Source organism: Cervus canadensis, chromosome 23 (genome assembly GCF_019320065.1).
Source record: "Cervus canadensis isolate Bull #8, Minnesota chromosome 23, ASM1932006v1, whole genome shotgun sequence".
Taxonomy (NCBI): domain Eukaryota; kingdom Metazoa; phylum Chordata; class Mammalia; order Artiodactyla; family Cervidae; genus Cervus; species Cervus canadensis.
Genome location: NC_057408.1, coordinates 8,326,085 through 8,341,090, shown reverse-complemented (window position 1 = coordinate 8,341,090; position 15,006 = coordinate 8,326,085). Strand labels below are relative to the sequence as shown.

Genomic DNA, 15,006 nt, shown 5'->3' with positions numbered 1-15,006 from the left:
TCCTTGGAAGGAAAGTTATGACCAACCTAGACAGCATATTGAAAAGCAGAGACATTACTTTGTCAACTAAGGTCCGTCTAGTCAAGGCTATGGATTTTCCAGTGGTCATGTATGGATGTGAGAGTTGGACTATAAAGAAAGCTGAGCACTGAAGAATTGATGTTTTTGAACTTTGGTGTTGGAGAAGACTCTTGAGAGTCCCTTGGACTGCAAGGAGGTCCAACCAGTCCATCCTAAAGGAGATCAGTCCTGGGTGTTCATTGGAAGGACTGATACTGAAGCTGAAACTCCAATACTTAGGCCACCTGATGTGAAGAGCTGACTCATTGGAAAAGACCCTGATGCTGGGAGGGATGGGGGGCAGGAGGAGAAGGGGACGACAGAGGATGAGATGGCTGGATGGCATCACCGACTCAATGGACATGGGTTTGGGTGGACTCTGGAAGTTGGTGATGGACAGGGAGGCCTGGCCTGCTTTGGTTCATGGGGTCACAAAGAGTTGGACACGACTGAGCGACTGACCTGATAGACAGAAAACTGATATGTATTAATACTATATATATATATATATATATATATATATGTGGATAACTGAATCACTTTGCTCTACACTTGAAACTAATGCATTTTAAATTACCTATACTTGAATAAAAATTGGTTAAAAACTAAAATAATAAAAAATAAAGCAAATGTAAAAATAGTGAAATCAGAGTATATTTTCTAATCATGATAAAGATAATCAGTAATAATAACTATCTAGGAAAACTGAAAATTGAAAAGTCAAGGAACACAATAAGTCACAGAGCAAAAAGAAATCAAGGAAAAATCAGAATATATTTTAAACTAAATGATAATGAATATATAACATGCAAAAAATTGTGAAATGCAAAGAAAGTGGTGCTTAGGTAAGTACTAGTAGATTAAAATCTCTACATTATGAAATTTCACTTTAAGAAATTGCAAATAAAAGTGCAAATTATGACTGAAATCAGTATACGAAAGAACATAGTCAAGATAAGAGCAAATATGAAAGAAATAATAGATAATAGAAACAATTAGTAATGCTAAAGTCTCTTTCTTTGACAAGATCAACAAAATTGACAAACCCCTACCTAGAATGACACCAATGAGAGAACCTAAATCATTAGAATCAAAAATGTAAAAATAGCAATTCCATAGATAACCCCAGACAGTAAGAGAATATCATGAGTGAGCAACTCTAGGCTAATAAATGTGACAAAAATAAAACAGATGAATTCCATGAAAAAATTAACTTGCCAAAATCAGTACAAGAAAGAATTCAAAATAGAAAAACATCTGCATATGTTAAAGAAATTTAATTCATTTTAAAATCCTTCCCTAAAAGGAAATCTCAGATACAGGTGGTTTTGTTAGTGAATTTCATCAACTATTCAAGGAATAAGAAATAACAATTTTACACAACTTTTTCAGCTACAGAAACAGCAATAATTCACATAATTTTATGAGTGGTATAAGCTTAGTTTAAAAAAAAACTGGAAAGTCACTAAATGAACAGAAACTTATAGACAAGTATACTTTATGAATATAGGCAAAAAAAAAAAAAAGACACCTTAATAACTATTAACAAATTAAATCCTACAACATAAGAATGGGCATTTACCTTTCAAAAATCAATCAATATGATTAACAATATAGAAATGATTACAGAGGAAACATATAGGACCATCTCAAAAGACAGAAAATTATTTCATGAAAATTCAACAAACATTCATGGTTAACACTCCTATAAAGCTAGAATAGTAAAAGCTACCTCAATGTGACAACAGACATCTGTGAAGACCCTACAACTAACATCCTTGTTGGACTGCACCCTTCAGGCCTGCAAGCCCTGTACCTGCCCAGCTTCAAGACTGAAGAGCCCAGAGTCAGCAACAGAGACATCCATGGCTTAACGGATGAAGGACAGGGGAGCTTACAGGTCTGAAGCAAGATCCTGGAACAACACCCCACCCCTTGGCTGCTGATGACTGGCAGGGCATTGCTGGGGGGTGCAGAAGAATATGTTTTAGGGAAGTTGAGTCTGGTGGACTCACTAGTTACCAAGGCACCCAGTAGACGGGTGTGCCCCTTTGATAAGATCAATCACCAGCTTGGGCCTGGGGCAAGTGCATAGGAAAGTGGGCTGTGAGTGTAGGTTGAGATGCAGGAAATGGGAGAGTTTTCTTTACTTGAGGAAGTGCTGTTAGTTTTTGAAGCACAGGATCTGAACATAGAATGGTACACAAAGGTTGCAGCAGTCATTCAGAAATCAATTTATTTGCAGCAAACAGCTGGAAAATATATTTAAAGATATACATATATATCTTTATCTTATAAATCTATCTATCTATAGATGTATCTTTAAAAACAAACATGTACACATACATGACATGTATCTTTAAATTTATTTTCCAGCTGTTTGCGGCAAACAGATCTCTCTTTTGGAACATTAACCTTGATGTCTTAAGTTCTGTTAAATTCAACTATTCTACTATTAACAGTAGTTTTGTAGATCCTCTGAGATTTTTCCATTTAATGAGTATATCATATGCAAATGGAAACAGTTTTATACTTATTTTCTGATCTTCATGCCTTTTAGAGTAAGTCACCTACATACGAGTGAATTCTGTTCTGAGAACACGCTTGTAATTCCAATTTGCCAGTTTGTTTGCAACATATATATATATATGTATATATATACATACATAAAAACTGCTCAGTCACTTCAGTCGTGTCCGACTCCTTGCGAAACTGTGGACTGGAGCCTGCCCGGCTCCTCCGTCCATGGGATTTTCCAGGCAAGAATACTGGAGTGGGTTGCCATTTTCTCCTCCAGGGGATCTTCCCAACGCAGGGATTAAACCCAGGTCTCCTGCTTGGCAGGCAGATTCTTTATCACTGAGTCACCTGGGAAGCCTCATGTAAAATGTCTAGATTAAAAGCTTTAAAATTGCATTTTAAATACCTTTTTGAAAAAATACTATAAAAACTGATATGCCTATTTTAATATTTAATTGAATAAATAAAACATTGACGGTTTCTTTGTAGAGTTCAAATGTAGGCTTGAATGAATCTTTTCTCTCTATAAAAATTAGAACTTCAGCTATGTTTAACATGTATTTTGGCCAAATGATGGAAATCCATATTAAAAGAATACCAGTTTATTTGTATAACTATGGAGATAGTGGAACAATACTGATAAAACAACTATTTTACATTTTATGTTAAGATATGAAAGTGAAAGTGTTGGTCACTCAGTCGTGTCCAACTCTGTGACCCCATGGGCTGAGCCCACCAGGCTCCTCTGTCCATGGGATTCTCCAGGCAACAATACTAGAGTGGGTGGCCATTCCCTTCTCCAGGGGATATTTTCAACCCAGGGATCGAACCCAGGTCTCCTGCATTGCAGGCAGATTCTTTACTATCTGAGCCACCAGGGAAGCCCTATGTTAAGACATGGTACTATGTAAAAAGTTTCAACAGAATTTAGAAACATATGTATGTGGGGGGGGGGGCAGGGAGTGGCTGTATGTCTGTAATTTTTCTCTCCAGATAAGTTTTACTGTGCATACGCATGTCTATCTGTCATTGAGACAGGTTCCTATTCCATTTTTACCTTTATCAGTTTTCCTAGCTCTTTAAAACATATCTTAACAATGGAAAGATCTCTTCTTTAAGCTTTTGCAAAGATCTGCCACAGTATTAATCTCTCAAATGCCTCAACTTTACTAGACTTGGAAACTTTGTAATAAGAAGCACCATTATGAAGAGCACATGGTGAAACAGCGCAGCTTTCCTTCATGACTTCACTGTGAATTGGCATCAGGACCGCATTGCCGGAAAGCCCGTGCACTGCCACGGGCCTCTCTCCCTCTGGTGCGCGGCATCAAGATGAACTGTTGGAGATGGTGTGGTATACTGAATAATGGACAAATCAGAGTCCCCTGACACAGGTTTGATGGCCATAAAATATGAATTTTGTGATTGCCCCTGCATTCAAACTCAGGGACTGATGGAGGGGATATTATTTCCAAATGCCAAGCTAACTAAAATTGTGCAGATTTGCAGAAGGTGCTCCTCTTATTAGTGTTTGAAGCAATTACTGAGAGAATGGGTCAGTGCAGATTTCCTCCAGCACTGACAAAGCCTTTCCTTGCTACTGCATTTTAGCTATTCAAATTCAAATCAGGCTTCTCATCACAAATGCTCCATTTCTGAGACATTGCAAATATGCAGCAATCCAATCAGGTTGCCTTTCCACTGAGAAGGTCACTGTACTTCAGTGCAAATAATATCATGTTAAATCAACAGGTAGAATCAACTTGCCTTCTGCTTTATGACAACTGTTTAACTTCCTGGCACCCTACATATGACATAGATTCATTTTATTTCCCTCTGCTAATGATATAACCTCTTATTGCATTATGGAAAATTGGATATAAAATGAGTATGAAAACTTTATACATGTTAACTCTCTCTGAATAAACAAATTTTCAATGAATTCAGAAACATCACATTAGAATTATTATGTTCAATAAAATGAGGTAAAACACAGTAAAATAACTTGAACTGAGAGGGACCAGGATGATACGTGGAGAGGAGTTTGATTGCTCCAAGTTACTGGCTTGACTGAAAATTCTTTTTTAAAAAATCTTGTTGTCATGAAAGCCACCAAGTTTTACCTATAAATACTACTGGGATAAAAGATAATGTGACGATATAATTCAAAGTTAAAGAAAAGTCAACAGTAACTTTCTAGTGAGAAAAAAAAAATGTGCTGACTCTTTTTGTAAGAATTGTTAAGATTAGAAGTCTCCATTGACAGAGGAAAAAGAAAAAAAAAAGTTCCAGTGCACTGTTTGTATTCTTATGACATATAGGCTGGGTACCCACCATATCACCCACTACTCGGTATCTGTTTAGATAAAATTTCCCAACTCAAAGTCCAGACCAAAAAAAAATGCATGTATGTGTACAGAAGGATAGGTGAGTAGACTGATAAAAGATAGATAGAAAAAGAGTTATGGATAATAACATGATAAGTTATGTAATAAATTGAAATCAAATTCCAAAGAGTAATTTTCCAAAAGAGAAAGTAATTAAATAGAAATAATTTCTTTTCCTTAAGAGAAGAAAATTCACAGCTACTTACCTAACCTCTCGATGGAATAGTAGCGCTGCTTACTGTCCACACGTACTGTCTCAGCATAAGGGCTCCCAACACCATATCCGATGATGTAACCTCGCACCACAATGTTTGGGTTCAAGGGAGGGGTCCAACTCATGATGATGCAGTTGGTCTGGGGCCTCACATGAAGAGAGCTTGGCTGGTCAGGAACTTGAGACTCTAGAATTCAAAAGGCGGACCATCAGCATCTTTCATATTAGAACACACAGCATGGTAAAACGCACCCCTTAAACAAGGCTTAATATCATGATCCACAGACCCTCAAATGGTGCATCACTTAATGCCCAAGTTCCTCCTGGTGTCAGCCTCTGATGTGATTTCCACGTTTAATTTGACTTTCATAGAATTTAAGCACAAGAGGATACCGAATTCCCTCCAGAGGCACTGCAACATCACACATCTTTATTCTAACAGATTTTTTTTTTAAGCTTCTTTTTTTCTCATATATTTCTCCTAAGTCATGTCTGACTGTTTGCAATGTCACAGTCTGCAGCACAACAGGCTCCTTGTCCTTTACTATCTCCCAGAGTTAAATCAAACTCATGTCCATTGAGTCGGTGATGCTCTCTAACCATCTCAGCCTCTGCCTCCCCCTTCTCTTGCCTTCAAGTCTTTCCCAGCATCCGGGTCTTTTCAAATGTGTTGGGTCTTCGCATCAGGTAGCCAAAGTATAGGAGCTTCAGCTTCAGCAACAGTCCTTCCAATGAATATTCAGGGTTGATTTCCTTTAGAACTGACTGGTTTGATCTCCTTGCAGTCCAAGGGTCTCATGAGTCTTCTCCAGCACCACAATTTGCAAGCATCAAATCTTCAGTGCTAAGCCTTCTTTATGGTCCAACTCTCACATCTGTACATGACTACTGAAAAAACCATAGTTTTGACTATACAGATCTTTGTTGGTAAAGTGATGTCTCTGCTTTTGAATATGCTGTCTAGGTTTGTCATAGCTTTCCTTCCAGGGAGCAAGCATGTTTTAGTTTCATGTCTAAAATTAATTTCACTGGAGGAGGAATTGGCTAACCACTGCAGTATTCTTGCTGTGAGAACCCATGAACAGGATGATAAGGCAAAATATTTCTCGTTAGGTATCATTAATAAGGGGTAAAATCAAGGCAGATGCAAGAATAATAGAAAGGGAAATGAAATGTCAAAAACTGTCTTGCCCAAAGATTACTCTGATTTAACTAGAGATGAAAATAAATGTAGCAGTCCTTTCCTGAGAAATTGTCAGGATAAACAATTTAGAGCCATGATTTGCTCAGCATGAGTGGGATTGTACTTGACCCATGGTTTATTGCATCTGTGCAAAGTGTATTTATTACTAAAGAAATGAGACAGTGGTTTGGAGTAAAGCCACACAGACTCTGGAGTGTACACGTCTGGTTTAATACTAGGCTCTGCCACTTACTAGCTGTGTGTCCTTCTCAAATTATCTTCTCTGAGTTTACCTATGAATTAAACTGGCATTACAAATACTGGTTGAATCAAAGCTTGAGCTCTGGAAGTAATCAAGAAAAGCATTCAGATTTGTATCAGATATTCATGAGATATGAAATCTTAAAACCTGATTTATCCTCTCTATGTCAAAGTTTCCTCATGTGCAGAATGAAGGTAAAGATAGTAAGGGTCTCACATGGCGGGAAGAAGATTTAATGAAATAAAGTACCGAAACACTCCAGCCTTGAATAGAATCAACTGATGTTAGCTACTATAGAGAAAATGCACTTGCTATCCTGATATAAATTTTTTTAAAGAGACTGTGTGTTGCAAATGAAGAAATTGACATTCTGATTTTTATATCACCATGCTTCCTATGATCTTATCTCTAAAGAAATTAGGTATTTTCTGGACACTGATCATAATTCTAATAAGTACTACTAAATTGCCTCCTAGGTTTGAGGTATAAAGGTTAGGTACTCATGACAATCAGATTACAGCAGAGTAAATATGGCAGACATCAAGTCTGTACTCTCGGCATTTATATTAGTAGTTTAATGGAAAAGACAAACAAGAGAAAAGGCAGTTACAATATACTGTGATACATATTTTGATAAGTTTAATACAGGCACCTGTAGCCTAGTCTTTGAAAATCAAAGATGTACTCTAGGAAAAAATTTAAGAAAGAATATTCCCCATCTAAACTTTAATAGTTCATTAAGTGCTTTGCACAGTTCTTGGCAATTGATAAATACTCAAAAATCTTAGTGATTTGAACTTATTCAAACTGTGTTTATTATTTCTTTCACAAGTGAAAAGCTCCGAAGGGAACACATGTTAAATATGTAAGAGAATTTAATGATTAACAGTAATATTACAGTTCATCTTTCTCCTTGGTGTAAGGCAAAAGGTAATGCAATCCCCACCACAAATTTTATCCATTTTCAACAAAATCTTCTACTGGATTAAGTGACATATGGAAGCATGTCTTTCATTGAAGTTTTAAAAGTAGATATCATATTAAAGCTTTTCAAAAGATGATACATTCTAAAGATGCTACATCAACTCTGTCTTCTAAGGAAATGGATATCTTCTTCTTTGATGATACTCATTTGTGAACAAAAGGGATAAGCTACTATTGGTCTGCCCAGAAGTTGCCAAAGATATAATAAGCAAACGTGTAAAAAAAAATCATCTCAAATTGTGTATATAAACCTTAACAACAGAACAGAATGCTTGAGAAGAACTTCTCACTGTAAACTCTAAGTAAAAGCAATAAAAGAGATGAAGGGGATGGATTAATACTTTTCAACCCAGTTGCCATGGAGGCTCTCCAGTGTCCCTGCAGTGTAATGAGTTCTCCAATGAATTCTGTTTGGCATATCTGAAGCTTTTGCAATAATTTTTGAAACAACAAGATAACCTGTTTAATCTCATTTGATGTTCATTTATGACATTTTCAAAATAATATGAAACCCTAATGATTTGAGTGACAACAGTCAACATTTTTCAAAATAGAAAAAAGTATTTTCAGAATAAATATTTATCTGTTTTTCTGCAAGCCATAGAGTATGTCCCCTGAAAATTAGTTAAATTAATACCCACAGAATTACGTCTGTCAAAGCTTTAAGGATACCCTGGAAATGAATGCACAAACTGACTCTTGAAGAAGAGTGGCTGTCAGTACATGACTTATCTTTATTCTTCAATTTATAAGAGGAGTTTCAGTCCTAGATCCAAACCTCTAAATACTTTTTGACATGATAAAAAAAAGTGTGTTGGTACATAAGCGTATATACTACCTCTCATCTAAACATTTAATGGACTCTTAGAACACAATTAATATCATTGGGCCAGAAGGAATGGTGTCTGTCAAGTATTAGACTTATGTCATTGAAAATGTATGACCTCATCATAAAGATAACTGTTTAGGAGATTGTTCATAATCTGGAATAACCCATTTGTGCCTACCTACTCACTGTGGCCACCTCATGCGAAGAGTTGACTCATTGGAAAAGTCCCTGATGCTGGGAGGGATTGGGGGCAGGAGGAGAAGGGGACAACAGAGGATGAGATGGCTGGATGGCATCACCGACTCGATGGGCATGAGTTTGAGTAAGCTCCGGGAGCTGGTGGTGGACAGGAAGGCCTGGCGTGCTGTGATTCATGGGGTCGCAAAAAGTCAGACACGACTGAGTGACTGAACTGAACTGAACTGAACTCACTTCTCAAAATAAAGACAGAAAAATTTCCTTTTATGTCACCTGCATGAATTTTGTCTTACACGGCTGAGCTTACAGATTATGAAAGTGGTTACTACTGGGATGAACTATAAAACATTGATTTAGAAAATCTGCTATGAAAGGTAAATGATGTGACTATTCTTTGTTTGAACACCAAAACTACAATTTGCTGTCTGAGAGTTCATGAAAGATTTTATAAATACCTCGAGGATAAAGCCTGCATATTTAAAGCACAGAGAAGCAGTAAGTTAATTACTGAAATAATTTGAAACTGAAGAACATATTTTGCCTGAAACATCCAAATTAACAAGGCTGCAAATTTCTACCAGAGTCAAGATAACTAGGTTAACTGCCATTCCTGATTGACTATGGAATTATGAATTCTGCCTCATTTTTATTTATTTCTAAAGAATAATTATTATTCTCTGAGTGATGATACAGACTTTCACCAATGATTAAGGTTCACATACAGCCCACTGGGGAAATTTACCAGGCTAATCCCAGTGGCATTTCAAGAATTACTGTGCATTTTCAATGGGTTAGTCATAGTTTTAGCTACTGGGAATAGAGTTTTGGGGGAAATAAGGCCAAAAAATTTAAGGGTAAACAAAGAAACCAGGAGGTCTAGGAAAGTTAGGATATAGGATATAACTGAATTTTATATATGACACACCAAGGAAGGTATCCATGGAAGAATCTAAGGCGAATGATCTGAAAGAGCCAGTCAAGTAAACCTCAGGGTGGAAAGCTTTATAGACAGAAGGAATAACTATTACAAAACCCCCAGAATAAGAGTGAACTTAGTATCTGAAAAAATCGAAGGTCATTGTGCTTGACCATAAAAGTTAAATGAAGAAGATGAAGAAGCAGTCACCCAGTGAGAATATAAAATGGTGCAGCTGCTATGGAAAACAATATGGTAGTCCTTCAAAACATTAAAAGTAAAATTACCATATGATCTAGCAATTCTACTCCTGGGTATATTCTTGAAGGAACTGAAAGCAAGATTCAAAAAGATAACTATACACCTATGTTCAAAATGACCCAGTCTTGCCTGTGAGTGTCCAGGAGTCTCCAGCAGAGGCGTGGGTCGGCGGTCGGCGCTGGCCTGCTGCAGGGTAGGGGCACTGAGTGTATGCATGCATGGGATCTTTTGAAGGAGGTCACCATTATCTTCCTTACCTCCACCATAGTTTGGCCCCAGGTAAATAGCAGGGAGGGAACACAGCCCCGCCCATCAACAGAAAATTAGATTAAAGAATTACTGAGCATGGCCCTGCCCATCAGAACAAGACCCAGTTTGGCCCTCAGTCTCTCCCATCAGGAAGCTTCCATAAGCCTCTTATCCTTTCCCATCAGAGGGAAGACAGACTAAAAACCACAATCACGGAAAACTAACCAATCTAATCACATGGACCACAGCCTTGTCTAACTCAATGAAACTACGAGTCATGTCATGTAGGGCTACCCAAGATGGACAGGTCTTGGTGGACAGTTCTGACAAAATGTGGTCCACTAGAGACAGGAATGGCAAACCACTTCAGTATTCTTGCCTTGAGAACCTCATGAACAGTACGAAAAGGCAAAAAGATAGGACACTGAAAGATGAACTCCCCAGGTGAGTATGTACCCAATATGTTACTGGAGAAAAAACTCCAGAAAGAATGAAGAGACAGAGCCAAAGCAAAAACAACACCCAGTTGTAGATGTGACTGGTGATGGAAGCAAGGTCTGATGCTGTAAACAGCAATATTACATAGGAATCTGGAATGCTAGGTCATGAAAAAAGGTAAATTGGAAGTGGTCAAATAGGAGATGGCAAGAGGGAATGTCAACATTTTAGGACTAAGCAAACTAAAATGGACTGGAATGGGTGAATTCAACTCAGATGACCATTATATCTACTACTGTGGGCAGGAATCCCTTATAAGAAATGGAGTAGCCATCATAGACAACAAAAGAGTTTGAAATGCAGTACTTGGATGCAATCTCAAAAACGGCAGAATGATTTCTGTTCGTTTCCAAGGCAAACCATTCAGTATCATGGTAATCTAAGTCTATGCCCCGACCAGTAATGCTGAAGAAGCTGAAATTGAATGGTTCTATGAAGACCTACAAGACATTTTAGAACACCCAAAAAAGATGTCCTTTTCATTATAGGGGACTGGAATGCAAAAGTAGAAAGTCAAGAAACACCTGGGGTAACAGGCAAATTTGGCCTTGGAGTACGGAATGAAGCAGGGCAAAGGCTAATAGAGTTTTGCCAAGAGAATGCACTGGTCAGAGCAAACACACTCTTCCAACAACACAAGAGAAGACTCTACACATGGACATCACCAGATGGTCAAAACCGAAATCAGATTGATTATATTCTTTGCAGCTAAAGATGGAGACGCTCTTTACAGTCAGCAAAAACAAGACCGGGAGCTGACTGTGGCTCAGATCATGAATTCCTTATTGCCGAATTCAGACTTAAATTGAAGAAAGTAGGGAAAACCACTAGGCCCATTCAGTTATAACCTAAATCAAATCCCTTATGACTATACAGTGGAAGTGAGAGAAAGATTTAAGGGACTAGATGTGATGGACGGAGTGCCTGAGGAGCTATGGATGGAGGTTCGTGACACTGTACAGGAGGTAGTGATCAAGACTATCCTCCAAAAAAAGAAATGCAAAAAGGCAAAATGGTTGTCTGAGGAGGCCTTACAAATAGCTGTGAAAAGGAGAGAAACCAAAAGCAAAGGAGAAAAGGAAAGATATACCCATTTGAATGCAGAGTTCCATGGAATAGCAAGGAGAGATAAGAAAACATTCCTCAATGATCAATGCAAAGAAATAGAGGAAAACAACAGAATGGGAAAGTCCAGAGATCTCTTCAAGAAATATAGAGATACCAAGGGAACATTTCATGCAAAGATGGGCTCAATAAAGGACAGAAATGGTATGGATCTAACAGAAGCAGAAGATATTAAGAAGAGGTGGCAAGAATACACAGAAGAACTGTACAAAAAAGATCTTCATGACCCAGATAATCATGATGGTGTGATCACTCACCTAGAGCCAGACATCCTGGAATGAAACTCAAGTGGGCCTTAGGAAGTATCACTACGAACAAAGCTAGTAGAGGTGATGGAATTCCAGTTGAGCTCTTTCAAACCCTAAAAGGTGATGCTGTGAAAATGCTGCACTAAATATGCCAGCAAATTCGGAAAACTCAGCAGTGGCCACAGGACTGGAAAAGGTCAGTTTTCATTCCAATCCCTAAGAAAGGCAATGCCAAAGAATGCTCAGACTACTGCATAATAGCACTCGTCTCACATCCTAGTAAAGTAATGCTCAAAATTCTCCAAGCCAGGCTTCAACAATTAGTGAAACATGAACTTCCAGATGTTCAGGCTAGATTTAGAAAAGGCAGAGGAACCAGAGATCAAATTGCCCACATCTGCTGGATCACTGAAAAAGCAAGAGAGTTCCAGAAAAACATCTATTTCTGCTTTATTGACTACGCCAAAGCCTTTGACTGTGTGGATCACAATAAACTGTGGAAAATTCTGAAAGAGATGGGAATACCAGATCACCTGACCTGCCTCTTGAGAAACCTGTATGCAGGTCAGGAAGCAACAGTTAGAACTGGACATGGAACAACAGACTGGTTCCAAATAGGAAAAGGAGTACATCAAGGCTGTATATTGTCACCATGCTTATTTAACTTAAATGCAGAGTACGTCATGAGAATTGCTGGGCTGGATAAAGCACAAGCTGGAGTCAAGATTGCTGGGAGAAATATCAATAACCTCAGATATGCAGATAACACCACCCTTATGGCAGAAAGCAAAGAAGAACTAAAGAGCCTCTTGATGAAAGTGAAAGAGGAGAGTGAAAAGATTGACTTAAAGCTCAACATTCAGAAAACTAAGATCATGGCATCTGGTCCCATCACTTCATGGCAAATAGATGGGGAAACAGTGTCAGACTTTATTTTGGGGGGCTCTAAAATCACTGCAGATGGTGACTGCAGCCATGAAATTAAAAGATACTTACTCCTTGGAAGGAAAGTTTTGACCAACCTAAGCAGAGACATTACTTTGCCAACAAAGGTCCATCTAGTCAAGGCTATGGTTTTTCCAGTGGTCATGTATGGATGTGAGAGTTGGACTATAAAGAAAGCTGAGCGTGAAGGAATTGATGCTTTTGAACTGTGGTGTTGAAGACTCTTGAGAGTCCCTCGGACTGCAAGGAGATCCAACCAGTCAATCCTAAAGGAAATCAGTCCTGAATATTCATTGGAAGGACTGATGTTGAAGCTGAAACTCCAATACTTAGGCCACCTGATGCGAAGAGCTGACTCCTTTGAAAAGACCCTTATTCTAGGAAAGACTGAATGCGGGAGTAAAAGGGGACGACAGAGAATGAGATGGTTGGATGGCATCACTGACTCAATGGACATGAGTTTTAGCAAATTCCAGAAGATGGTGAAGGACAGGGAAGTCTGGTATGCTGCAGTCCACGGGGTTGCAAATAGTCAGACACGACTGAGCAACTGAACTGAACTGAACTGATGTTCATAATTTGGTTGTTGAAGATACTCAAAAAATAGAAGCAACTCAAGTGTCCATTTTCATAAATGTATAAACTGTACTCTCTACATAGAATGGAATAATTTTCATTTTCAAAGGAAAGGAAATTCTGACACATGCTACAAGAACCTGTTTTGACATTACCCTAAGTGACTGACATTATCAGTCGTTCACAAAAGAACAAAAATCATATGATTCCATTTATATGAGATTCTTAAGGTAGTCAAGTTGGTAAAAGACAAAGTAGAATGGTGATTGCATGGAGCTGGAGAGGAGGGAAGATTAATGAGTTACTGCTTTTCAAGATTAAAAGAAGTTTGGAAGAGGGTGACAGTAATGGTTATACAACAGTATGTCTATACGTAATGCCACTGAACTATACACTTAAAAATGGCAAATGATATGTAATGTGTATTTCAAAAACCATTTTTTTAATTAAAAAAAATTAGCAGACCATAAAAATATGTTTATACTTATCCCTTTCTAGGTGGTGTTAGTGGTAAAGAACTTGCCTGCCAATGGAGAAGATGTAAGAGATGAGGGTTGGATCCCTGGGTTGGGAATATCCTCTGGAGAAGGACATGGCAACCCGCTCCAGTATTCTTGCTTGAAGAACCCCATGGACAGAGGAGCCTAGGGGCCTACAGTCCATAGAGTCACAAAATCAGACACGATTGGACTGTATCTGGACATTTGAGAGGCAGAGTCAACGGAACTGTGTAACTGGTGTGGGAAAGAAGAGGTTCCACGATAACTCACAGATCTTTCGCTTGGGCAACTGGTGAATGATTAAATGAACTGAGGAAAAACAGACAAACTCTTTGGTCATGTTAAATGCAAGATGCCTATTAGTCACACGCATAGACACCAGGCAAATAGGGTATATAAGTCTGGGGTTTTGGAGAAAGACCGTGGAGAAATGTATATTGAGAGATGAGATAAGCCACCAGCAAGTAGAGGGTATTTAAAATAAACCTGCATGAAGACAGTGTGAACATGTGTGTAAACAAATAAAATACAAATAAGACGATGTCAAGCAAGTATCATTAAGTCTTCCCGCACCACACTGGAAGGCCAGGTTCTTTACAATGGCCTAAAAGGTCATGTGTGACCCACCCCTTTGCGCCCTTAGTTCTCTGCTCTCATCTCTTACCGCTTTCCCCCTTGCTCAACCTCCCCCCAGCCATCTCCTCCGCGCCGGACACTGACTTCTCCCCAAACGTGACAGACATACTCTGGCCGCAAGGCATTGCACTTTCTGTACCTCTGGAAAGCTCTCCCTCAGATATGCCTTCCTCCCTGACCTTCTTCAGGTTTTGTTATCTAATTTCCAACTTCAGACTCCTTTGGCTACCATATTTTAAAATTGCAATCTTTACCTAAACTCTTCATCTCCTAATAATCTCATTTTTTTTTCCCCCATAGGGTTTATGGTCACTTACTGTGCTACCTATTTCATTATTCTTTGTCTCATCTCTCTCCATAAATTCTCTCTAACTCCAATAATTAGAATAGTTCCTGGCACAGAGTGCTCAAAAAT

General features: G+C 38.4%; 1 protein-coding gene across 6 annotated transcripts in view; it reads right to left on the bottom strand.

Moving 5' to 3' along the window:
- Window positions 1–15,006, bottom strand: part of DCC (DCC netrin 1 receptor) — a 1,219,152-nt gene that overhangs the window by 200,521 nt on the left and 1,003,625 nt on the right. For all 6 annotated transcript variants that reach the window (XM_043444495.1, XM_043444496.1, XM_043444497.1 and 3 more), the window contains one exon: window positions 5,174–5,368. In XM_043444495.1, the coding sequence (XP_043300430.1) occupies window positions 5,174–5,368 (195 nt within the window). The remainder of the gene's footprint in view (window positions 1–5,173; window positions 5,369–15,006) is intronic.